The sequence below is a fragment of the Phalacrocorax aristotelis genome, chromosome 8 (assembly GCF_949628215.1).
Source record: "Phalacrocorax aristotelis chromosome 8, bGulAri2.1, whole genome shotgun sequence".
NCBI lineage: Eukaryota > Metazoa > Chordata > Aves > Suliformes > Phalacrocoracidae > Phalacrocorax > Phalacrocorax aristotelis.
Window position 1 is genome coordinate 18,777,085 of NC_134283.1, and position 26,022 is coordinate 18,803,106.

Consider the following 26,022-nt stretch of genomic DNA (forward strand, 5'->3'; position numbering starts at 1 on the left):
TTCTCATATCTCCAAGAGGATTCAGTTACGTGTCCAGGTTTTCTGAGTTGCTGTGTCCAACTGCAAAGAGTTTTCAGTGGTCTGTAGCAATTGTCAGGGTTTACTGAAGCATGCTGTGACTCTGGCTTTGCTCCCTTCTATAAAGACGACCCTAACACATTCCTTGACTGCAAATGCTGATGCAGGTGATGGAGGTTTCTTCATGTTGTGGGTGTTCCACCTAGTCCAAATCTGGAAAAGTGTGGGGATGGTGGAAGACCTGCAAGAGTTCCCTCACTGGCATTTTTCCACTCTAAAACCTCTCTGGTAATACATGAAACTGCTAGAAGCCAATTACAGGAGAATTGTCTTGATACAGAGTAGGGCTCTGCAATGTTTAGGACTTGCATATTGCATCTAAACAAAGAAGGTGGCCAAAGAGCAAGGAACGAAACATTAATGTTAGGAAGCCAAAAATGAAAAGAGCAGCTCATCTGGTGGGATCAGTATTTCAAGCTTCAGACTGTAGTATGTTCTCAGCTCAGATGATGCTAATCTTGGAAACTGTAAAGGGATATGATAGCCTGCCTCTGCATTTTCCAATAGAGGCATAACTGATCTTGACTTGGCGTTTTAAGAAAACTCAGCTTCAGACTAGGCTGATCAAGTGTTAACAATATGTATTTTGCAGAGCTGGAATAAGAGTTCACTGGTGTATACCAGCTATGTTTTAACTCAGTTACCAACTATGGGCTTAATGCCTGAACTTCTGGATGAAGTCATTCAATCGGTCAGAAAATCGAAACATATTATAATAATATGTGTTTAATCTACATTCCAAATCTTCCAGATCTGTGGGGTTTAATATTACTCTACAGCAGATAGGATGACTGTTATGTAAGTGGAAGCACAGAGGCAAGATGCTCCTGTCCAGCTACTCAAGTGATGATTTTGTTTTACTGTCTGTTGTGTACTAGCTTTCTCTCTGCTTTTCTCTCTGGTGTTTTGCTCAAGGCTCTGTAAGGCACTAAGATTGATGCTGGTTTGCTTTTGTAATAATCTTTCATGTTTGCTGTGACAGATAGGTGAAAAAGTAGTATTTGTTCTGCTCCAGCATGCAAGGAATCCAGCTCAGACACTGAGGACAATTAGTCTTATGTTGTGGGATAAAAAGCAGACATGCTAAAATTTTAGGGGGGGCTTTTTTCCTGTACGTGCTCCAGGGGGATCTCTGCATATAGCACTGTGGCTTCCTACATGGCTTTTCTGTTTAAGATTGTTTAACTGCTGCCTGCCATTCAGTTGCTGGCCTGTGGTTAGCTTTATTTCTCTTGTACAATGCTAAACACTACACTGGCTTCATTCCTTCTTTTTCTCTTCCCTTAGTGTTTCACTTATTTTAATAGTTCTGTTTATGCTTAGAAATGTTTCTTCTACTTCTGCAGAGAGTTTGTGAGTAGTCTGGCACCACAAAATGTATGGAAAGCATAAGAACTTGAAGGAGGGTTCAGTAGGAGGCAGAATTAAAGGCCAAGGTGGTTTTGTGAGCGGAACAGAGGGAGAAATTGGGAGGAAATAAGTTGCAGGAAAGAGGGAGGAACAGGGAAGGGAAGCAACTGTAAGAAGGAAGATAGTATAACAAAGTGAGAGAAGGGTTAAAAAATGTAGAGAAATGGAAATAAACATAATGGAAGTATAAAGCATCTTGGAAGTGCAAGAGATAGGGTAACAGGAAAGAGAATAATAATTAGTTAGAAAGTGTTTGTACTTTTCAAACTCTATTTTTAGTCAGCAATAAAGTTATTGTGAAAGTTGATGCCTCATCTTTCAAAATTATTTTTCCTTTCCTTTCTGTTACTCCTTGAAGTTAGAAGTACCGCAGTAAGTGATAGAACAGGAAGGAGAAACTGGACAAATATATGCATTCATAGATCAAAAGAACTGCGAGGTATTAACATGAGGATCTGAATTTTCATGCATTTAACCTTAACTTGTTGGCTGTAGCATTTAATAGGGTCTTGCTCTGGAAGAATTGGATATGTAAACTACTAATAACAAATGATCCAACTAGTGAAAATGTGACTTTTGTGTGAACGTATTATTTTACTTCATATGTCAAAAGTAGTTTTTTGTCTGCTGACATATTTCTGAATTGACTTTCTTGAAAGAGTTGCTGTATTATGGCCTTGCTGTAGCAGGACATTCAGTCTGAAAGTCTGCAGATAGAACATTTGCAATAGTGTCTATGTGTGAAATTTTAAGTGATGAGCTGCCTGATTAAAACCAGAATGTATTTTTTTAGTAAAAATATAAGTATCAACACGTTAAATGTGAATAATAAGATCCAGCTTGGTAACTAAGATTTGCTTCAGGAAAGACGGAGCAAGTTGTTTGCTGATTTGGCTGGTATAACTAGAGCAATGTACTTAGCAGTTTTTATATTGAAGATTATGTTGTGTAGATGTACATATTCTTTTATAACTTTGCTCGTCCTGTTTTAAAGTCTGCTGAAATCTGCTTGACTCCTTTTTACATCTGTCACAAACAACTGTTTATTTTCTTGGGTTGAACCATAAATATTTGCAGAAATGGTGTGTAGTCTCTGCCCCCCCTCCCCAGAACAGCTATTTGAAAAGTTTGTGTATTGGACTTAAGTAAATAATATGACTCTCTCACTAGGGCTAGGAATCTGTTACTTGTGATGCTCTTTTTTGGTGACTTACCATACGCAGAATTTATACAATTCGTTAATAGACATTCAAAATATGCTACTTGATATAAGCGTAGAGGTGTACAGCAGAAATATTAAGTATTTGTATCTGGTTTTCTTTTTACTGTCGTATCTCCTTTTGTCTTACATTCATAGTAACCCAGTCAATAAGCACATATGAGCCATGTCAACTTTTGCTGTTTCAAGAACTAATTGCATTTTTCAATACATTTAAATCCAAATCCATTTTACTGCTTATTTGCACGGTACAACTTCTAAATCTAAGAAAGCACTGGGGTCAGAAGATAGTAGGTAGCCTATACAGTGTTTGAACTGGTACTCCAGTTCCTGGTTTCTTGAGTGTAAATGTGATTGCTCAAATATAAATGTTTTAGATCACAGTGACAGCTGTGAAAGTTAAACATAGCCAGCAAAATCTATTTTCTCTCTAGCTATGTAAAGGAGAGGACAGATGAAAAAATTCCCTGGGCGAATGAATTCTTATGAACAGTGACGAATCTTTTCCTTTTGCTATGTTTATTTTATTGTATTCTCCAAACAAAAAGAAGGAATGTCTAACCTGGGTTTCTTTATATGTTCTTCATATTCAAGTTTATCATTTAAAGGTGAAAAATTTAGAATATAATTCCAGGCCATGTTGTGGAACACATTGCAAATACTTCTCTAAGCACAGGGAAAATTTACCCTTTAGGATAGTTTATGGAGGGTTGCAATGGTCTGTGAATGGAACAGCCTTATAAATTCTATTAAAATCTGGGATTTGGGGAGAGGACAAGGATTTAGAATTTGCCAGGAATTCTAATTTTTCTTCTAATGTTTCTTGTAATATTTATGAACAGTGTTCTGTTTTCAGAGACTTCAGCAATATTAAGCATTACCTTATCCTGCTTTAAAATATATTAAAATGTTGAGTCTTCTACAAAGAATTTATTTTTTTTTTAAACATAAGTTTTGGTACCTGCTTTAGAGACTAATGCAGAAAAATGCAGAATTTTCTCATATAGACTGTGTAGCAGTTTTCTACTGAGAAAGACTAAGCAGAGTCTTAGTGGGTTGTAGCTCAGAAAAGTGGCTATGGGATATTATTTGTATATTTTTAAAGGTCATTATATTGTGATCCTTAAGATATATAGACCTATTTCTGTGGGGGAAAAAAACCTCTCTTAGAAAGGTTTATTGCAAAGTAAATGGTTAAAATGGAGCTGCAGTTACTTGAAAGAGACAAATACACATTCATTATTTCCTGAGTATGTTGTTTTTATGGGAAAGCAAAGGAAGCAATGGCTGGGTGTCATTAAGGAGTAGCTAGTGGAAAGCGGTGAAATGAGCAATGAGACTTGTAAAGTGTCATGAAAACTGAAACACCAGGGTACAAAGTACCGCTTATTCTCACAGATATGGATACCATATGGCAACATGAAGGGAAATTGAGAGTAGGAGACACAAATCCTATTATTTCTCACACTTTCATTTGCTTGCTATTTGCTTAGGGCAAATGACTTAAGAAGTTGAGTGTGAACCTTCTTCTGGAACAGTATTTATTGACAAAGACACCTGTCTTCCCTGTCAGGCTCCTTGAAGGTTCGTTGGCGTCATACTAGCTTTGGCACTTCTGATTACAATTTTATTGTTGCTTTTCTAATTGTTCTAGAATAATCTTTTCTTGTCTGTTCCTAAGTTGAAATATGTATTAATTTTCTAGTACTAGAACCCTTTCTCCTCTTACAGAATTTCACTTACCTACCTTAAGAAAGGCAATCTGCTATGGTTGTCTTATTGCTGTGCTTGAAACTTCTGCCTTCTCTTTTTTCCTTTATCTGCAAATTACCATCTCTGGACAACTTTCTGCATCTCTTTCTCTTGTACATCTTTAGAATCAAATGGACTGAGAGTATGTTAATACCAGGCGTTGAAAAGATTTGGCTTCTGGAAAGATGGCTACATAGTCGATGTGCCTTTGAAATGACGCATAGGAGGACAGCCTTTATCAGCTCTACAGGGACTGCTACAGCTGTGAAAAGATTTTTGTCACCTCCTCAGCTGCTTCCTTCTTCCCACTTTCTAGACTACATGTCTGTCTACTGGCCAGAGTTTTCTTTGCTTATAACTGTTTTGTATTAAGTTTGTATTTCTCTGAAGTAAACAGATCTTCCTTAAAAATTGTGGAACTCAGTCTACCAATATTCATTACAGTTACCTTCACTGTAATAGTTTTTTAAGATGCCACTTCTAGCATCTTTCACCTTTGCTCTTCTGACTTCAGTGTTTGTGAAACTGTACTTGAAAATTTGCTGTTCTGATGATGGCCCCCAAAGCTAATGGTTGGTTGTTAAGACCAAAGCAAGAGTGTTGTACAACATGCAAAACCAGAGAGAGCATGCTTACCTGCTCTCTTTCATTGTTACTTACGTTGAAACTTTCAGGTATTTTGCCTCATACTGTCTGAGGGGACCATTAGTGTATTTTGTTTTGCCCTCACCTAGGGTTGTGGAAATGAGTAGCTATTTGACTGTGTTACAGCAAGACAATGAGGTTTTCAGTGCATATCCTTTTGTCATAGCAATGGGTGCTATAGGAAGACAGAACAAGAAAAGCTGCACAGAAAGGTTCTATGGGAGGGCAAGAAAATCCTTCAGAATTTAACAGATGTTATAAAGGGAGCCCCTGATGCGTAAGTTTTGTGCTTTGTATGTTGTAATTCTGAAAATTAATGCTTTGTGTGTTATATCAGGCTGCTGTTGGTATGTAGTGACAAAATTAGAGATAATAAATTACTACTCTTCCTGCTGAAGCTATATAACCTTCTACTAATTTTAGCACGACAAAGAAATGCGATTTAGTGGTTCTCTGTGCTATGGAGTTTAGTGCAAATATTTGAACTTTCCTGTGGTCTAGGAAAGCTGGCATTTTAAGAATTACTTCATAGTTACAGACATCACCATTACACCACTATAATGATTTTGCAGTGCTTTGCTCAGTGGAACACTAACCTGTTTGTGGGGGGAAAATGTCCAAAGGACATCCTAACTTCTGTTCTCTAAAGAAGTGCTCAATATGACACAGAATTAACGCAATATATTTTCAGTTTCAGAAACCAGGAAAAAAAACTGAAATACAAAGCTATTCCCACTAGAAATGTTGTAAATCTTACAAAATATATAAGCTTTCCTCTTTGACATACATCAAAGGCATAAAACTTGGGAGATTAAAATATGTTTTTAATCTTGGTTTGATGAGCAAAACTTTCACTAATATTTATTATGAGAGGCTCTACTTGTGTTGCCTCTTCCCTTTGTTCTGTTTATATATGACTTCCTTTCTTCCAAAAAGAGTGGGAAGTATCACTTTCACAAAGCCGAAGGATATTGCAATGGTTTGTTCATTTAAGCTGAATCGTAGGCCCACGTGGCAGACACAAACTTTTATTGTCCTGAGTCCCAAAGGAAGAGCAATGCTTTCTGATGGCTTCCCATGAACACCTTTCATTTGTGGGGGAGTTTCAGTGGCTTATGCTGACTGTACAAAGGTCAAACAGGCAGGAAAATTGTGGTTTTGAGAAACTTAGCCAAGATCTTTGTCATTTTCTCAGAAGTTTTTCTTCTCTAACCCTATTTTTTAAGGACAGTATTAGGACAATTAATTGTAGTGGCTGATGGAAAAAAGATCGTTCTGTCATTTTCTCTTTAAGTATTTTCTTAGTTATTAGAAAATTTGTAGGCATGTATAAAGAAAATACTGACCATAATTGCAGTCTGTCTATTGCATTTGGAATCAATGGTATCCAAAATTAAGCTTAAAAAAATGTTGTGGTTGCTTGGTCCTGCAACTTGATCTATATTGGGATACTGTGCCTGCAGAGTTTTGCTGAAATCACCCAGGTTGCTTTGCCTGGACACAAAGGTCTGTCAAACAGATTTGGTTTTGGGATTTGACCTGTTGGTGTCTCTTCTGTTTCAAGAACAGTTAGTTTTGTTTTGGTTTTTTTTCCCCTCGATAGGTTTTCTCAGCATTCTTCATAAAGATTTCCTTTTTGCTTAGCTGTTAGTAAACTTAAGTATTGAAGAGATGTGTAGACCAGAACATCTTTTTAACAGCAACAATGGCATGTTTTGCTAGCAATACACAATATTCATTGTGTTACTCATATAAAACCTTATGTCTGTCTTAGAAATGCTGTTTTTGTTGAAGGATTATTTTAATAAAACTAAAATGGTTTAAGTTTCTGAAGTAAAACATGCAGCATCTTTAGAGGTCAGATGTAGCTGAAACTTGAACAGCTGTACAACATGCATCCTAGATTGTTTTTAATTGTCTTCCCTTTCTCTAACAGCAGTAATTCTTGTTTATATTGTCAAGAACCTTTCCACTGAGCACAAGTGCACCATACTTTAAGGTCACATGCTTAACCCCACTGCATGGTTACAACGTAAATGGGCCCTCTTTGTTTTCATTAATGTGTGAGGGGTGGGTACAAGGCAAGGCTGTTCACAAGGCTTAAATAACTTATTGTAAAAGTGTCTTAAAGAAAGCATATTTTGTCTCCATACCACGGTTGTTTAGCATTACTCTTGTGCATCCAACCGACAGCCAGTTTGGCAATGGATTTTTGTGTCATTTTGTTCTTTTGACCTGTGATACTTTTTTCTTTCTTTTTTTTTTAACTGAGCCAATGGATTCACATCAAATAATACAAAGCGAAGAAGCTTTTCCTCTTTCCCTTCCTAATATTCTAAAAGTAGTAAACAAACTTGGAACTGCTCTTTTCCATCCAAAACCCTTTACATAACAATTTACCAATTGTTGTTTGTGTGTTGATGTAGAATTTTAAAGTTCAGACTTTCTAAAAATGTAAAATTAAATTAGTATGCTCAGTGTTTTTAATCAGTTTACAAATGAACAAAGTATAGCCTTTAAAATGGTTTCAGGATTTTTAAGTAAGTCTTGTGCTTTTCTCCCTGTAGTCATTGATGTATGGAGGAAAAATACTGTTGAAATCTTACGAGTTATTTTGGTTTTGGTTATCTAGAATTGGCCCCGAGTCCCAAGATTTTAGGTGATTTCAAACCCAGTGGTGATTGTAGCCCATGGCTGACATCTGGAGTTGTTCTTTTAGGCCAAAATAGTTGAAGTCATGGTCTTAAATGCTGCACTGTTTCAAAAATCGAGCCCTTTTTTGGGGATATCTCTGTTCCAGGTTGTTTGCTTTTTCTACTAATTGGTTATATTTTTGGACCATGAATACAATTTGATTCATGTCTGGTTTTGAGGCACATAGGTTTATACCAGCACATGAAAAGAGTATATACATGTGACTGTGACCCATCCAATGTGACAAAATTGATCCAAGAGGGCTGTAGGCAACAGTTTCTGTGTGAGTACTGAATGTACAAGCACTGAATGAACAAGGCAAGGGGAAACTCTTAATTCTAGAAGATGAAGCAGTAATACGTGCTTATCAAAGCAGAACACTGTTGCCAAGTTGTAGCTTAGTAGGATTAGTACTTGTTAGTTTTCAAATTGTGTTAATCAAGATAGAAAATTCGTTTTTGTTTGCTAGCTTGTTGTTGAGACAAAAATAGGGACTTCCCTGAGGTGAAAACTCTTCAGTGTGTGCTTAAGTTCATAGTATTTGATTGCTGTATTTTAAAACTGAAATGTTGTGACAGTAACAGGTTTTCATAAATTATTATAAAAATATTTTTCCTCATAAGAACTGCTGTGCTTTTAGGCTTTGGACACAGAAATTTTATGTCTAGGGTTTTAATTTTCTTACAATTCATCTAAACTTTCTGCCTTACTTTTCCTATATATTACATATAGAGCAACTTACCATATCTAGTGTCCTCTCCAGTATGAAAATAACTGATGGGACTAGTCACAGAAGTTTAAACAGGATGATATCTTATTTCACACTCAAGAACATAATGATATTTTAATATAAGAGTAGTTCTCTCTGTTAATAAACACCTAAAAAACATTTTTGTGAAACAGAAAAAAAAAGGTAGCACTTTAAGACTGTAAATAAGTAGTAAAACAAATAAGTCTTCCAGCATGCAGTCTTCATGACAGAGTTGTTGATGAATGTGGAAATATAATCAAATTCTTAAAGGGCAGTCCATATCCTAATGAAAATGTTTTAGCTTATTTTTTCCTAAATGAATCTATAGTTATCCCTGAAAATGGATTTCATATATTGAAAAAGATTGTGTAATAACATCCTAAATAAAAATTTAAAAAGGAAAAAAAACCCCACACAAATTCCAGAATCCAAATATTGAAGAGACACCAGTTGGTTTTGTGTTTTGTTTTGGTTTTTTTTTTCCAAATAACGTGTTTTTTTCTTTAACAGGAGAAATATTTATATATACAACATTAATAGTTTGGATGATTGTTCACGTGGGCTATATGTGGGGACTCTGAATGCTGTGAAGTGTGATTCACCCTATAGTGTCGTGTTAAAGCAGAATGTGAAGTAGGTAAACAATAACATTAATTGGAGATTTAGAGCTCTAGTATAGCACGTCATGATGTATCTTTTAAGGGGAGAAGTTTTTGTGTGAGAGAGCACATATCAAACCCTGCTCCAGAAATTGCTATTTTTCATTTCTGCAGCAACCCAGAAGATCCAAAAGCTTGCTTTCTTAGGTTAGTGGAGAACATCTCCATTGTGGTATGTACTTACTACATGTCTGTTAAGGATAGTTGGCCAGTTTATGTTAATACATCCTTGACATTGCTTCAACTTTTACTAGTGGATTAACTGATCCATCTCAAAGAGTGCAGAGGTGATTAGTCAGACCTTTGACCTCTCTCTTAAGTTGGACTTTGCAGCTGAACTTGAGAACCCATATCCTATTTCACGTGCCTATAGAAGGAAACAGTAGTGAATGGTAAGGCAGGAGCTGTGAACGTGGCAGTGCAGTGTAATAGAACGTATTGTTATGGGATGTCACAGAGTAACAGTGTTTTCTGTTTGCCAAATTGTATTGTCATAGTTGGTGAGCACATTGTGCAAATGTCATAGTTGTTGAATTGCCAGAATCTTCAGCACGTGACTTTAGTTCAGAGGGTAATGTATATTCACAACGATCTGTTGATCATGGTTGTTTTCTTTGTTAGGCCGATGAATCATATGATAAAAGTTTATTTTTCCTCATTGAATACTTTGTCATTAATGAAAATTGCCTATATAATGACTTTGAATATAGTGATGTTTTCAAGTACTTGGCCATTCGGACTTTAAGTTCTTTCTCAAGTACTCATCTATAAATACCTGAATGTTCATGGAAACTGACTATGACAAATTTACAACATTTAGAACTTGATTAGACTCTAAAAAATCTTTCCAAAAGGAGTTCTTTTAATGCACTACTGGGTGACAGGAAGTAAATTTTAAAATTTTCTTAACTGATTTATTTTGCCTTTGACCTACTTCCTTGTTCTTTCCTTGTGTATACTTTTAATTGTTGGGTTAATTACTTGCTAATCTTCCTTTTAAGGATGAAAAATGAACCTTTTACTTTCTTTCTCCTGAGGAGATAAACTAGTCACTGAGAGCTTTATTGCTCCCTTCCTACGAGTGTGAAACAGAGCAAAAATCCTTCCCCAAAATCAAAATAAAGTGAAAACAAACCCATATGGGATATCATGGAGTATTAGTGGAAGAAAAATGCTCCTTTGATAGAATGGACTATCATCGTGTTGGTATTTGTCATATCCAGATAGCTGTAATGTTAGATCTCTCTGATGAGAGGAAAACGTGGGCATAATTCAAATCTAAAGTCCAGGAAGTGAAGTGTATAGCATGGTCTTTTACTGGAACACAACTCTATCAAAACAGAATAATCAATAACTGGCATGAACAGGTTTATAAAGCTTAGGTGTTACAGATATATTGCATTCAGAATAACAATAAATAGCAAGAAATGTGACTGAGTTCCTGGCATGATGGAGGTATGCAACTGAGTGTCACAAGAGGGTAAGAACCTCTGCGGAAAGTGACCTGTCCTTGGAAGGGGTGGAGGTCCGCCTGCATGTACCACGGATTAATACTCCAACTCCATGACAGTATATCGCACTCAAGCAGGATGCGACAAACACTAACTGCTGGTGTGCTATCTGTGTTGTACCCTGGTCTGTGTATATCTGTATACAGAGTATACAGGCATATACACAGAGGTTTAGGCAGAGTTTACTTCAGCTTAATTAATTTGGAGGAGGATTGGGTTTGTTCTGAAAAAAGTGTAAGTTTCTTTTGAGCCTACAGGTTTGTAAGTTTGAGCAGACGTGTTAATTATAATGAAGCATTGCCTTATTTAGCATTATAGGTCTACCTGGACTACTGAATTTGTTTTGCAATTATCTTTTTTTCTTGTAAGTGTATGATTTGTGTTGCCTGTATATACTAGTAAGACATTCCCCTTTATCACTCGTAATAAGAAATTAGTGTCCATATATGGGTGGCATATATATATATTACAGGATTATGTAGCTTTATGCTCTAATAAGTAAGTATAAGTAAAAATAAGTAATTGCCTCTCCCCCACCCCCCCCCCCCTCCCCCCGCCCGGAATCTATATTTACTCTAAGTACTGCATCTGAAATAGTGACTGTACCTATTATGGGTGACTGAGAGTTAAATCAGTAAACTTCTTTGTATGTTCTCCTTTCTCAGTCCCCCATTTTTAAAATTTGCTAGTATATTGCAGTACACTCACACTGCACACCCTCAACGGCAGGTCATCACCATTTGTATGGCCTATATGTGAAGTGCCTAGCACATGTTTTTATGTAAATATATAGGTAGGTACTGTAACAAAACTGGAGGAGGATAAGGCACTGAAATCAAATTGCCTAATTCTCAGTTGAGGAACAAGGATCATAGCTTATGAAGAGGTTTATTTCCAAATGATGTTTTAATCATCAGCCTCTAGTAGTGGATGGTGATGTCCTCCTTGCTGCTTGACAATGCCATATTCCCCATACATTAAATACTTACAATGTATCAGGTTCCTATGCTCTTCCCAGGGGCATGGTCTAAATTCTTTTTCTGTCCCTTTTGCCATGACAGCTAGTATTACTACTGCACATACGTGATTATGAATTTTATATCTACATAGAGATGATGTCACTGGGGGTAATGAAGCTGTGACAAATGTGACAAAAGTTCATTTTTGAAACAACATGGCGAAAGTCCCATCTCACAAGGATATTCGCAGACCTGGTGCATTTATAGCACTGTGAGGATGATAAAGGCGTTGAAACTCTTGTGTCAATCGAAGATATGATTCAACTGTATGATGTTATCTTGCATATGTACTACATTGCTATTCTGTTATGGCAGACATCTTAAACAAAGCATGCCCACAGGCACTTCTGGACATAATTGATTGTGGCTTGCAGCTTCTTCATTCTGCAGCGTTTAATCCATTTTGTAACTTGGCTTTCTGTGTTTTAAATTATTTCAGTGAAACCAATAACAGTGGGAATATGTCCCAAATTATCGTGCAGCTGTATCTTCACTAGACATTGTGTTAGAAAGTATTGTGGCTAAAGTAGTTAGTGGCCTGATGGCAACAAGTAGTGGCTTCAGTGATGGGAGAAAAATATTGGTGTTCTAAGCTTTTCCATACTAAATAGATGTGCTTTTCAAGGAAATCAGTAATATGACATGTAATTAAACACTAAAAGATAGCCACAAAAAAAAAAGGCAATAATGAAATCAGAATCTAACACTCACTGTTTTCCATCTTTCTTCATAGTTTGGGGATGTTTAAAAATAATTTTTTATGTAACCAATAATATTAAGTTTAGTGACTCCAGTTTGTATTTTGAGTGCTACAAAGACCAAGTGTCTGTTTTGGAGATTTTGTTGTAAGTTTGCATCTGTAAATATTTTAAGAGAAGCTTGTATGTAGCTTAGTCTATTAGGGTCAAAACAAAGCCTTGCTTACATCTAGAATTATTTCATTACAATCAATAAAATTATATGAGTATTTACTTCAAGCTAGAGTTCATTTCACTGTTTGTGAGGTGGTCTTACCTACTTCTGGCTTTGAAGGCCATCATTTTTTCCTCCCCTTCCTCCTTCCCTCCCTCCCTAAATTATTCTTAATACCTGATGATGTTAATGTTGATATGCTAGAAAATTATACTTACAGGGTAGTCTTCTGAGTTCTTTTTGAACACATAAGATCATTTGTTTTATGATGCTTCAGTGCTTATTAGAACTGCACATAACTGTTGATGATGAAAATTCTGTCTGCTGGCTAAGTGAACTTGTGCAGGTTGTACTCGGCATGATTCAGTATTGCAAAATGTAAGCTGTCCAGAGTGCACATTGGTGAAGTGAGTCTTGTGCTGCATCTTAGCTCAACTGATTTCCACAATAGTAGTCACTGAAGCATACAGTGCTGTGCAGTCCTTCAGAACTTAAGTGTTCAGCATAACTACTGTTTGCATGTGACCAAAATGGGAAAAGGGAGGTGTATACAAAGGAGTGAATAATAACAAAGAACACTTTCTGCTTCAGTTCTTGTTCAGAAAACATATGTTCAGCCATGCAGGCAACAGTTGGGGTAAAGAGACACTGTAGATTTGGAAACAAAAGGCATGTTCTTTTCTTGCATTCACAATGTTTTCAAACATATTCACTTGTTAAGGACTAGCCTGTCAGCTGGATCTTCTTGCAAGCATGATTTCTCTTTCATGACTTCTTTCAAAAGCTTTTTCCCCACAATGTTTTACACTTCATATAATCCACTATGCATGGTAGGTCTGCTTTAGTCTTTGTGCTATTGATGATTCAGAGGTGGAGGGGCCATGCTGTGGGAGAATGTGACTAAAGGGTAACCTTTCACTCACCCATGCATCTGAAGATGCTAAGCCACTCTTATTCCAAATATCTTGAGTGGTTCGGTTGCTCTTTCTTGATGAGATGGGTTATACTTCACCTTTAGAACACTGCCAAACTGAGCAGTGCATCAAAAATAGTTTGGAAGTGTTGATCTTTTTTCTTTCTTTTTTTTTTTTCTTCTTTGTAACTAAGTATTGAAAATCTTTCAGAGACCTATCTTAACTGCATTGAATTATCCAGTGAAAAAGATTTTTTTTTTTCTCCACTGGAAATTCATTCAGTTTTGGCATGCCAGAGTAACCAAAAATTACTTGGTCATTACTTCCATTTGGATTCCTTTTTCCTAAATACATGGTTCAAGACCCTAGTATAAATATGCTTATATGGGCGTAAAGGTAATGGTTATTTCCAAATAAGCTCTGCCTAGTTTAATTACCTTTAAACTCATATAACTGGAAAATGTACTGCTTGAGCTCCACAGGTATAGTCAAATGGCACAACTTTCTAGTGTAGACAAGAACTAAAGTTTTCTGGAAACGTCTAAGTGATCTACTCTCAGTAGGTTTTTCTAGGTCGAAATACTCATCTATCAAGTCCTTCATCCTTTGTTGTCAGCAGGGAATACCTCAAAGAGAGGCAGGGCTCCCTACATTTTAATGCACGTAGGCTTGTATGTAGAGCTTAAGCATATGTCTAACTTAAAGCATTCTGCTTTATAATTGGGTTATGTACTTGCTTAGTTTAGAATTGCACCATTGAATATAATGGTAGGGAAGAATATATAATCTTTGTGGCAATGGTTTCATGCCAGAAACTTGAGCCCCCTTTCCTTTTATGCTACGAAAATACAAAAATTACGTGTCTTTCAAAATCTCTATTCCTTTATATTTTATTTAAATACAGACATAATATTTGACTCAGGCAAACTGTTTTAATGTTGGAAGTGCTCTATCAATAACCAGAGCGTTTATGGAGTTTTATGTCAGCTTGTGGATTTTTCTTGTATTCTGTTGGAGAATTAGTGTTAGCTGAATTCAGTAGCCTGGGAAATTTCTGTTGATGAATATCCACTGATTAGGATTTCCCACATAAGGCCCTTCAGACCATGAGGATCATTTAGACAACTAGAAAATCCACAGACAAGTAAACTCCATGTAAATATTTTGTAATGGAAGGTGCCAGAAAATACATCCTTGCCAACATATGTCAAAACTGCCAGATCTGTGAGGATGGGGATTAACTTTTTAGCACTGTCATCTTAAGAGCCTTGACAGTGAAACATTATTTAAACATTTTTCTTTGACTACATATGACTGAAAAGGTGTTAACCATAGATAAAACTAATATAAAGCAGTTAATGATACTGACATATATTCTAAGTCTTCACCTTTTTCTTTTTGTTGAGCTCTGTGTCAGACATCCTTGAGAATGCTACAGCTTTAAAATAAATTGTCCTCTTTCTCAAATGAAATTTGATGATTTGTCTCCAGTCTGATTAAAGAAAGCACATGCTAGTATACTGCTTCTTTTCAGGAATTTTTTGTTTTGTTTTATAGGCTCTTTAAAAGTAAATTATGTTTTAGATGTTGCAGTGACTTCTCTGACTCTCAGGAAGAAAACAGTTAACAATAATTTCTTTCCTTTCAGCTCCCATGAGCCTACCTTCGTTGTACAGTTTGCATATAACAGCTAGTAAGAGTAGAATGTACTGAACCTTAAACAAATCTATTAGGATCGCCATGGCAAGAAACTGGGAAAATGGCAGGAAAAACGAACAATGATTTTGTAAACCCTCCAAAGGTCAGAAAAAGGCTTTCAGTAAGTGTGCAGAGGCTAGAAATCAAATCCCATTTCCTATCATAAGAAACCAGTTGTTTTAGCAGCAGTGGTTAATGTACTGTATGTGAAAGATTTAAGACTAGTTGGAAAGCTTTGCTTCTGTTTTATTAGGCTGCTATTGAAAAGCCAACAGCATAACTTCAGCTAGGTGCTTTGAGATTTCTTAATGGGCTGTCAAGGGCAAGACACCAGGTCTGTGCTATACTAGCTCTTTCCTGTACATTAAAACAACAGGGGCCAAATGATCATATACAGAAGTATGAATTACTTGATGCTTTCTCAGTTCCATATGGTCAGCCATGTCTTTGGCAATTAATCATGTACAGAATCAGTGGAGCGCTCTCTGAAGCATTGAAGTCAACATTTAGTTGTACCTGTGCCAGTGGGGGCAGTGGGGGTTGCAAGCGTAAAATAGCACGATGAAGAGCTGCTGGCGCCGAAGCCAGAGCAGCTGGCTTCTATAAACAACACTTTTTTTCCTCTTTACCTTTTTTTTTTTAACTTTCTTTTGACAAACATGAGCCATTTTTCAATATCATCTAAAACATAAGGGTTGCTGAGTGAAACTGTGATATCTGGCATAGTGGATTAATAAACAAAGGCAGAGAATTGGGTTTACTGTGCCCAAATTACTGGGTGATAACTTAAACCTTACTGGCTGTTTCCATCCTATCAATGAAAATGGGTGCATTTGCTCATATTTTAAGTAAAAATGTTAAAAGTAAAGAAGAAATGAGCAGTGGTTTGTAAGCAATTACTGGCTTTTTTATCACATAGAAGTTATGACATGTTAAATTAATATGGCTTAATAGATTTCAGGTTCTTCTCCCCGCCCCCCCCCCCCAAGGCACAGTGTTCTAGTTATACAGAATTTCATCAGGACACTTCTTGCACTAAGAGCAAAATAAAGTCACAAAAACAACAAGGAAGATACAGAGCAACATTTAAAGCCCTGCTTACAGATTTTACATTTTGTTTTTCCTTTCCATATTAGTTATTATTGAGAGATGACTATTAAAGTAGAAGTGGTTAGTAAAGATTTGAAGCTTATCCTATTTAAACTGGTGGTGAGTAAATTAAATCTCAACTCAGAGTAAGAAACCTGATTCATTGACCCAATAAAGTGGGACCAAGAGACAAACTGTCCCAAGTGCCACTTCAGTTCAGACTGAAAGCTAATTTGTTTGACAGAATACTAGGCTTCGTGTCTCCAGCTATACAATGTTTCTCACCTTAAGTCTGGCTCCTCGAGAGGTCTGTATTGAAGGAATGAAAATCTAGCTACAAAAGACTAAAAATGTGCCAGTGTGTTGTGTTTTGGTTTGGTTTGGGTTTTTTTGGCTTGTTTGTAAGCATGTAGTGGTATTCACCCAGGATACATACAGTTAAGCAGGTTAGTGGCCTATTGACGTTGAAACATAGTTTCTTTTGCTGTGTATCTCAGAAAAGAAAAATATTGTAATCTGTTACAATGCCTAGGTTAGCTTTGTTAAGGCTCACAAAAGGTATCTAATTTTGAGTGTGTATCCTGGGTGAATAGTAAGACTTGGTTATAACACTTTCTATTCAGTCCCGTGACACTGATATATTTTGTCAATGGGTATGAGGGAAATATTATATTGGTCTTTTAAAATCTTATCTTAGTACCTTTCTTTCTTACATAATAAGAGAATATGGTCTGATGGCTGTTGCCTCATATGTCAGTAGAGCACTAGATTTAGTTCTGCTGCTGTGCCAGGAGGAGGGTAAAGTGTATAATTTCCTAAATACTATCCTTAACATAGAAGACTGGATTGGCAATTGCTGTATATATGCGTAAAAAGCTTTGATAGGTGGGTTGTATGTTTGTGTTTTTAAGAGCATGCCATTTAGGATTTACAAGGGAATGCCCTAAATACATTAATAGATCTGTAAGGAGAAATGGGAAAGATTTGCTGAAAATATTAACAGTACTACTTAATAAAGAGACATACTGGCCAGTGAGACAAGAAGTTGCTTCTCCCAAGTGATAAGCAATTCGTTTTATCTCATTGCCTACGTTGTCCAGGATATGTTTTTGCTGGCTCAGGAAGCAGAAGAAAGTAAGTTTCAAAAATTTGTAAACATTACCACCCTCAAGAATCTCTGTGAACACAAGGATGAGATAAGACAGGCTGTAGGGCTAGTTATGTTGTTTATTTATTCTACTGTCCTGTGGTCCCAAGTGTGCTGAAATACACTGAGTCAGTGTTGAGTCCGGTTCAGAAATGTGAAGGCTTCACTCAGCATTGGGCAAAGGGGACCTCTGCAGACAATTAGCTGTCATTAAAGAACATTAAAAGAATTGAGACACAAGGTCAGATTTTCTTTGATGGGATGTGCAACTATAGCGATGTTCAAAAGAAGGTCATTCCTGCCCTTTAGAGCAGGGGTGGTATCGGCTGGGTTTCTGATGGATTTTTATCGGTGTTGATGTGAGGAAATGGCTTTCCCAGCTGATAACATCTTTGACCGAGTTTCTTGAACCCTTGACCTTTACCAGTCAACGTATATATTGAATCCCCTTGTTAAAAATAAATACCAAAACAAGAAAACTTTCAAAGGAACATGTTTTATCATATTTTGCCCCGAATCTTCTTTATTTGTTACAATTTGGGATTTTTACTGAGATTATAAGAATAGCAAGTTATTAAGAAATACCTTTATAAAAGCCATGTATCATGCCCTGCACTCACGTTCCAGGTAACCTTATTGCCCTCAGCTCTCTTAGAAAACAAGTAAATCAGTTAAATTGCTATGTATTTTTGTTGTATGTATGTTGCTTAATAGTACTATTTCACCCTCCAGGTAGCTGCAACTGTACTCACAGGGCTCAGTAAAGGAGCATTTATTACGTCAGTGTCAACCTATGAGTTTGACTTGAACTGTGTACACCACCACATAAATGAAAGGTGCTAACAGAGGGCTGGGGCAATATAATTGTTCTCTCACTAAAAATTAAATAATTTTCAGTTTCCAGAAGTATAATATTCCTGCAGATGGAGGAGACTTTAGGTAGTGGAACTCAGTACCAAAGTTTCAATTTAGCCAGGCCATCAGAATTCATACAAAAACATTATGTGACTCTGAATACTCGGAGAAATGGTCACCCATTTTCTCTGACTGATAATACTCTAATCACATCCTCTTTTCATCAGAGTTTGACTGAAAATTCTTTAGCAACTATTGGTTCTCCATGCTTTGTGCTTTGGGAATCACTTATTTAGGGTATCTTGATATATGTTGCCTGCAAATAACTATGCTTTCAGCTTTGTGAGGCATAGCATTGTTAAACTTGTGGCTTTTCTGCAGTCTCGGAGAGAAGCAGACTTCAACACTATCACCAGTGGATTTCCCTATCCCATTGTAATTAATAAGGCCATCCGAGGGTTCTGAAAGAGAAATCTTGGTGTACTGTGACCTACCTGTATGGCTATAGTCTGATTGTCCTATAATACACAGGGATAAACCTTAGTTATAGTGCTGTGTCAGTTCTTGCACATGGTAAATATAGAAGTTAAAACCTTAATAGGTATATTTATTCTGAATAACAAGGCATGTAACTTTACATGAATTAAAGAATGTGTATCTCTTCATCTCATGTGAGTATGTTCTCATATGCTGAAGTTGTCTATCAAATCCTGCTTCAAACTGTCCAGTTGCTGGCCACAGTGAAGTAAAGGCTGTAAGATCAGGATTGTTGAAGTTGGCAGATACTAGAGCTTGTGTAAAAGATGTAGGTCAGTGCAAAGGAAACCCCTGTTAGGGAATCCTTATCTGAAAATACTCTTTGGCTTTTTGTTTGCTTTGTGATGTCAAAGCGGGGTCAAGAATGTGATCTCTATAGTTAGAGTTTTGAACATATTGGGATTTTACAAGAAAACGTTCTTTTTGATGTGTAAGTCCCATATTATGGGGTAATGCCTTTTTGTAGGCCGACTGATAGTGCTGGGAGATGGGGATGAAGGTGCTTTTTGGTCTTTGTCGCCTGATGTTGGTGTAATAAAATTATTTTATTTTCTGTCTCTATGAACACTGTCATGCTTGTATGCTTGCCTCTTGGAACCACCGTGGCAGCAGCAATGTCACTGCTTACTTTACATAGTTTAAGAAGTGTACAATCTGCATATGAGTCTTTCTGGGGGGGGGGAAGACACCAAAACAACAACAGCAAGAAGACAACAAACAAACAAAACAAAACAAAAAACCAAACCAACAAACTGTCAGAACAAGGACAGATCTTCCTGTTTTCACAAACTGAAGATGATAACAACCATTTGTGTCATGGAATCCCCAGAGGAATTTTAGCGGTTATACATTTGGGCAGGGCAGAATGTGATGTGTATGTGATGTTGAAGAGGAGGCAATATGCCATGTCTTTTTGTCATGTTGTTCCTCTAAGAGAGGCCATGCTGAGGGCAGCACAGTGCAGTTCTTGGTGATATTTGAGTTGTGTTTTCAAATTCAATTCCACAACTGCTTAGGTTAGAAACATTTTTTGCCTCCTTTTCTGTGGAGTAACTAGGTTTGTGCAAGCATTCTGGCCATTCAGTCATCCTTCCCAAAAGTATTTAGATAGCCTTATACATTTGGAGAGCATGTGGCCAAAGGTTAGAATAGCAAAGATGATTAAGTGAAAATCAGTGGCTGGTTAAGGCAAGAAATGCAAATAGGGTATCTTCACTGAAGGAGAAGACTGCAGCCTCGACTCTAGATCTCTGTGGTGGTTGGCCTGCTGCATGTCCAGTCAGCAGATGTACACTGGTCGACTTACTTACACTGGTACGTCATCAGAAATTCCTTTCAGAAGATACAGTACAAACAGGCATTTACTACTTTAGCTTCACCAAGGATCAAAGGGGAGGGGGAAATCCTCTAAACGAATGCTATGTTGAGGGAAACATTTCTGATATGACTTGATACAAGAAAATATTTTTAAAAGAAAAGAATTATGTCTCGAGAAAATGAGAGCTAGAATGCACAATGTTTTGTGTTACTTAAAGGAATGAGATTTTAAGGTTTACCTTATGTGCCGTGTACATTGATTAAATACCAAATATATGGTGGTCATTTCTAACCATCATTTACTGTATTGATTTGTCAGCAGTGGAACTGTAATAAAAAAAGCTATTGATTTACTGTCCTTATTTGCTTATGGGCTTTTTATTAATTTTACACATTGTTTCCTATTTCTAGATTATAATTTTCATGTGTTTTTTCCCTTTAAGACAAGCCTGGTCCTCTCTGAAGTTGGAAAAGAGGAACAAATTGAGGAACAATGGAATGAAACCATCAGCTGCTTCCTGCTTGTTCTTACTGAACGACAAAGGCTGCGTAAAGAATGGACAGCAAGGTGAGAAATTTAAGAAAAATAGTAATATAATAAAATTAGAAACACATATATCAAATATACTCCTCTAAATCCAATTCCAAGGGTGGGGGCAAGTTGACATTATTAAAAAAAAAAATAAAAATTTTTACTGTTCAAATAATATTTTTCCTTGAATGGAATAGTCAATGTTTCTGCTTCTGATTTCAGGGTTACTTTGAGGGGGAGAGTACTCCCTTTTTGTGCTTATATAGTGCAGTCTATTCATAATAGCTTGATAGGCAGCATACATATTTGAGAATTGGTATCACCTTAAGTTCCCTAAGGTTTTCCTTCTATTGCTGACAGTATGAGCAATACTCCTTGCTGGCATGCCATGCTAATAGATACGCTTCTTGTCTGCTTTCTTCAAGATCCTCATATTTTCTCGTGGTGTCCTACTGGTGTTAGCTGGGTTGTGTTGGGTGAGATTGGCATGGGTGTACATATTGCTGGAGTTTGCATCATGTGACTATCTTATTATACTTGAGTTCTTAAAACAAATGTATTGCCATGGTAATAACTCAGGTGAAGTTGTTAACAATTTAAAAAAATTGTTTGTTTTTATTTGAAAAACATTGTGTTACTGTAATGTAGTCAGATGAGTGCATTTCAGAAAGTACAGATACATCATACTTCTGGTTCTTTCAGAAATGTGTGAATTCAAAAAGAGAATTTGCACTGTAAGCCACCTTGTGTCCTTCTCTTTAGTTGCTAAATGAGTTGATGTCACCCCATTCACATCTATTTCTAAAAGCTATAGATTTATATTCGTTTAGTAATCTCTTACGTTTTCTTATTTATGATAGTTACAGAAAATATCTAACAGTCTATGAAATTTTTCTACCAAATGTACAGCTTTCCTTTAAAACCAGGAGATGTCCTGTGCTTACAATTAAATACAGCTTCTAGTCAAAAGTATTTTTAATGATATTTTGTCAATCAAAATTAGCACTTAATTGGCATGATTGTTTTACCTGCATTAAATGATCTCGTTAAGGGAGTAGTCCTGTGTTTTGTTAGTGTAGAATTTTGGAAATTTCTTGAAAATTCTATGAGATTGACTTTAAAAAGTTAATTGCAGATATTGGGTCTGACACATGAGTGGCTTTGCTGATCCCAATAATTAGAGTGAGTGGACTTGAAACATTTTAGAAGCTTTAGATAAAAATTAAACATTATTGCATAATAGCAATTATTATTACAGATTAGAGGCTGTGTTTTATAAGTCTGTTCTTATGAGTATGGAATGTTTATTTTTATACTAATCAGTTAATATCTCAGAGTGGAAAAGAGCTTGGTAAGATAGGCTTACAATGTTGTCAGTATTATCATGGGGGGTTTGTTTCCTACTTTTTGAGGAATTTGAGGGATTTTTGTCTGGGGAGGGGGTGTTGCCTTCCATTACCATGCTTACTAAAAAATGCAAATGGTTTGGTTTTTTGGAGGAAGTAAATTAAAGCTTTTCCATGGGACACATGAATCTTTGTTGTTAACCAGAATAGAAAGCTTCCTAGAGACAGGAAGAGGCTAAACGATTCTAATGAGTGGACTATCTTTTTACTGTTTGTTTAGTATAACAATGATTTCCTAATATATGAAGTCATCGGGAATCATGGTGATCGGGACTCACTTAACAGTAATGTGGTTACAGTGTTTCTGCTCACAGCATAATCAGAGGCTGGAGCCAGCATTGCAGTTGTAGACATAGTCTAGTCTCTGACACAGAAACGCTGAAGTTCTTGGGTGGAGGTGGGGAGAGGCACAAGCAGACAAAGTGCAGGCTTCCTTAAAACTAAACACCTGAAAGAAAATTTCAAGATCATTGTGCCTTGAAAGTTCTGAAAGGAAGTGTCCTTTGAGTATTTAATATCCATAATCCTTTTTCTTTCTATTTGATGTTTCCCATCCTGGTGACCTATCTGAGAGTCTCATCCATATGATCTGCATAAACAGACTGTTACCGTACACCTCACTTTACTTCATCAAAGCTTCAGCTAGATGTCGGGAATGAAGCACTGGCTGTGGGTAGCCATCAAGCATATGGTGGTGAAAGTTATAAAACGTCCACTGTGGTACTAGCAGGGCTGCCCATGTTTTAGAGATCAGTCTATTGTGTACTTTGGAATTACATGCGAAAAATGTGCTTGGACAGGAAATAATTAGCACTTGTCAAAGGGCAGGCAATAGGTTACAGTATTTTACTTTCAACAGGCTATCAGGGGATCAGCTAGATTAGATAATAGAATTTTTTTCCTCTGGAAGTAAAATACAGATGACTCTAATTACCTTACATTGTGTGTTAGAGAGTACATTATGAACAGTACAACTTCAAGAAATTTAGGTCAATGAAGGGGGAGGGCAGCTGGCAAAAACTTTACTTTGCACTTGGTCTTTGTAGATTTGCATAGGCATTCTGTTCTTTCCTGGGTTTTATTTGTGTCATTGACACCTTAAATAAAAAAAAAACAAACTGTTAATACAAACTGATTCAACTTTTAGAAATTTAGTCTTTCTCTGAGAAAGGCATCTGAACTGTTTTGATATGTGTATGTATCTACTTGGCTAAAGCATGCCCTTGCATTATTTGCTTTAAGTTGTATCAGTGTTTCTGCATATTAACCAACTGAAATGACTCTTTTTAAGTTTTTATTTCAGCTCCGTAGTCCAAAACATGTGGTAGAGCACTTAGTGTTACAGCTCGCCATTTCATATACTCAAAGATGTCATCAGTATCTTAAGTACTGAGCAGGTCTTCTAGGGATTCAAGTTGTTCTATGTTGAGTGGTGGTGATCCAAAATACTTCAGGTAGGACTCAATGAATGTCCTCTAAGTGTTAACAGAAATGGTCCAGAGTTTTTAAAGCCCCAGATTTGTTTATACTGCATGATAGCGCCTGATGGACAGGTTCTTATAGTTGTTAAAGATCTGCTCTAGCCCTTTGAACTGACCCCGTTTTGACCTCTGCTTATAGAAGGTCACTGTTCACCTTATAAAGTAAGGGGTACCATAGATTCTACTGTAACAAATAGAGGGTAAAGGGAACAGCTGTGAATTTTGGACTAACCATGCAAACCTGTGTAGACTTTTTAGGGTCACTGTATGATAATGAAAATTGTTACCGAATTATATGGAAATTTAACAGCAATAGTGGGAAAGAGAGGGTGGAGTCTAATGCATTAGGTTTGATAAATGAAGTGTGAAGTTACCCATCTGGCTCTAGACAGCCCTCTTTTTCTCTACGAAAGTGAAACATTTAAAAATAACCATGGTACATCTAGAATCAATGACCCATACAGAGAGCTGGAATAGATCAAGATTTAATGGTGGCTGTGGAAGAAATTATCATTTGAAAAGTGAGACAAAGAATGAAAAAGTACAGTTCAATATCTGCACCTGATTCATTTTCAGAAAAGGCCCTCAGTATTTTTAGCCTGTTGATGATGCTATTGACATTTTTTGTTTTACTTTTTAACTGGAACCAGAAAAGTTGTTATATCCTAAAGAAACCGTTTGGCCAAAAGGAGAAAGCAAACAAATAAACAAACTTTAATTTCAAGAGAGAATGTTGCGCTTTTCCTGATCAGTAAATGCCCAAGAGGACTGGACAGTATAGTTCAATAAAAATTGTATCTCTTATTCCTCCTAATAGAACTCATATCATGTTATAATAATATTGTCATTAAGGCTTGCATAACATACTCTGCTTAATTCTAGTAGGTTTTTTGCTATATTTTTCATATAGATGGATTTGCTACCAAACTAATTTGTCATCAAGGAATCAACAATGGATTAATTTAAAGGATAATGCTTAATTACACTGAAATTATTAACTGCTAGGAAAAACCACTGTTAGTTAAATCATTACTAAAATAAGTCTTTTCATGCAACACTTTTATTAGTCTAACATGGTTTTATTACGACACAGACTCTGATGTCCATTTTTCTATTTCTCTGAGTGAAATTGCACCATTTCCCTTAAGGGAAATTCAGACAGGTAATTGAAAATGTAAAGTTTTGGAGAAAGATATAATAAAGTGAAAAGTTTGGTAGGAAAAAGAAAATTATTTATGATGGTTGTATTTTCATAGTTGTGCTACTTAGTCAAATTCTGAAATCTTAAGAGTTTTCTCTAAGCCATCATGTAATGACAAATTGACATAGTAAAAATAGAATAAACATTCCATAAATAGTTGGACCCAAGTAAGTACAAAATTCTTCTGGTTCATGAGATAAGCAGCAGAAAAGTTTTAATTGATTATATCTTGTAAGAATCAATAGCTTAAAATCTTGGCTCATTGAAATAACACAATGAAAAAATCTATTTTATGAGGTCATTCTACAGCCCATAGCATTTTATAGATCAGATCACTGTGTATTTTTAGAATTGTTATAGTCTTCCATCTTTGTACAACACTTCAAAAAAGAACCTCTTACGGCAAATCATATAAGTTTCAGGTTTCAAGTCAAACCTGAGCTATAGTTCCTTAGCATTTTTTGCCTTTGTCAAAGCCCTTCTTAGATTTTGACATAACAATGTGAATGTTTCTTCTAGCTACAGTGAACGCTTGTCATACTACTGAGATACCCTTACCTCTCAGCAGTGAAATCTGGAATATTATGTGGATATTTATATAGGAATTTATATTATGAGTACAGAATGTGGTAATTGAGTCCTAATCTGTGATAACACTTTTGGGTTCTAATAAGAAGAACAATGAAGAATATGAGAGTGGAATCCTAAAATAGTATGCATGTTAAATGAGATACAAACAGGAAGAGTTTTATGTATATTTTATTTTATATTTTAAAGAAAATGGTGGGTTTTTTTCTTATACCTTACCTCTTTATAACTTGGAATTTTAGATCATCTCTAAGAAGGTAATTGAGGTAGATTTTGTTCTTTTTAGTTCCAGTAGGAGAAAGTGGTGTTGATATAAAGTAGTAACGCAATTCCTTCTGTAACAGAAGAAAAGTCCATGGGTTAAGAAGTTAGCATGGGCTTTGGGAAAATTGGAAAGGTTTTTTTCCTTCTGTCACAGATTTTGTGTATTTTTCAGGACCTCACTAAATGTTAGTTTTTAAATGAAATGTGATAATACTGGTTGAAATACTCATTGACAAATACTGAAATTTTTTACACTCTCACAGGCCTGCCAGGATGATGAATATATGAAATATTGTGAACTCTTCAGAAACTACTGCAATGGGAGCTACACTAGTTCCAAAGA

The 26,022-nt window shown here is 36.2% G+C and overlaps 1 protein-coding gene across 6 annotated transcripts in view; it reads left to right on the top strand.

Annotated features, from left to right (window-relative positions):
* Positions 1–26,022, top strand: part of FTO (FTO alpha-ketoglutarate dependent dioxygenase) — a 250,253-nt gene that overhangs the window by 90,432 nt on the left and 133,799 nt on the right. For all 6 annotated transcript variants that reach the window (XR_012662053.1, XM_075101621.1, XM_075101622.1 and 3 more), the window contains one exon: positions 20,651–20,775. Coding sequence is in view for 5 of the 6 variants with exons in the window: in XM_075101621.1 (XP_074957722.1) it covers positions 20,651–20,775 (125 nt within the window). In the remaining variant the exon portion in view is untranslated. The remainder of the gene's footprint in view (positions 1–20,650; positions 20,776–26,022) is intronic.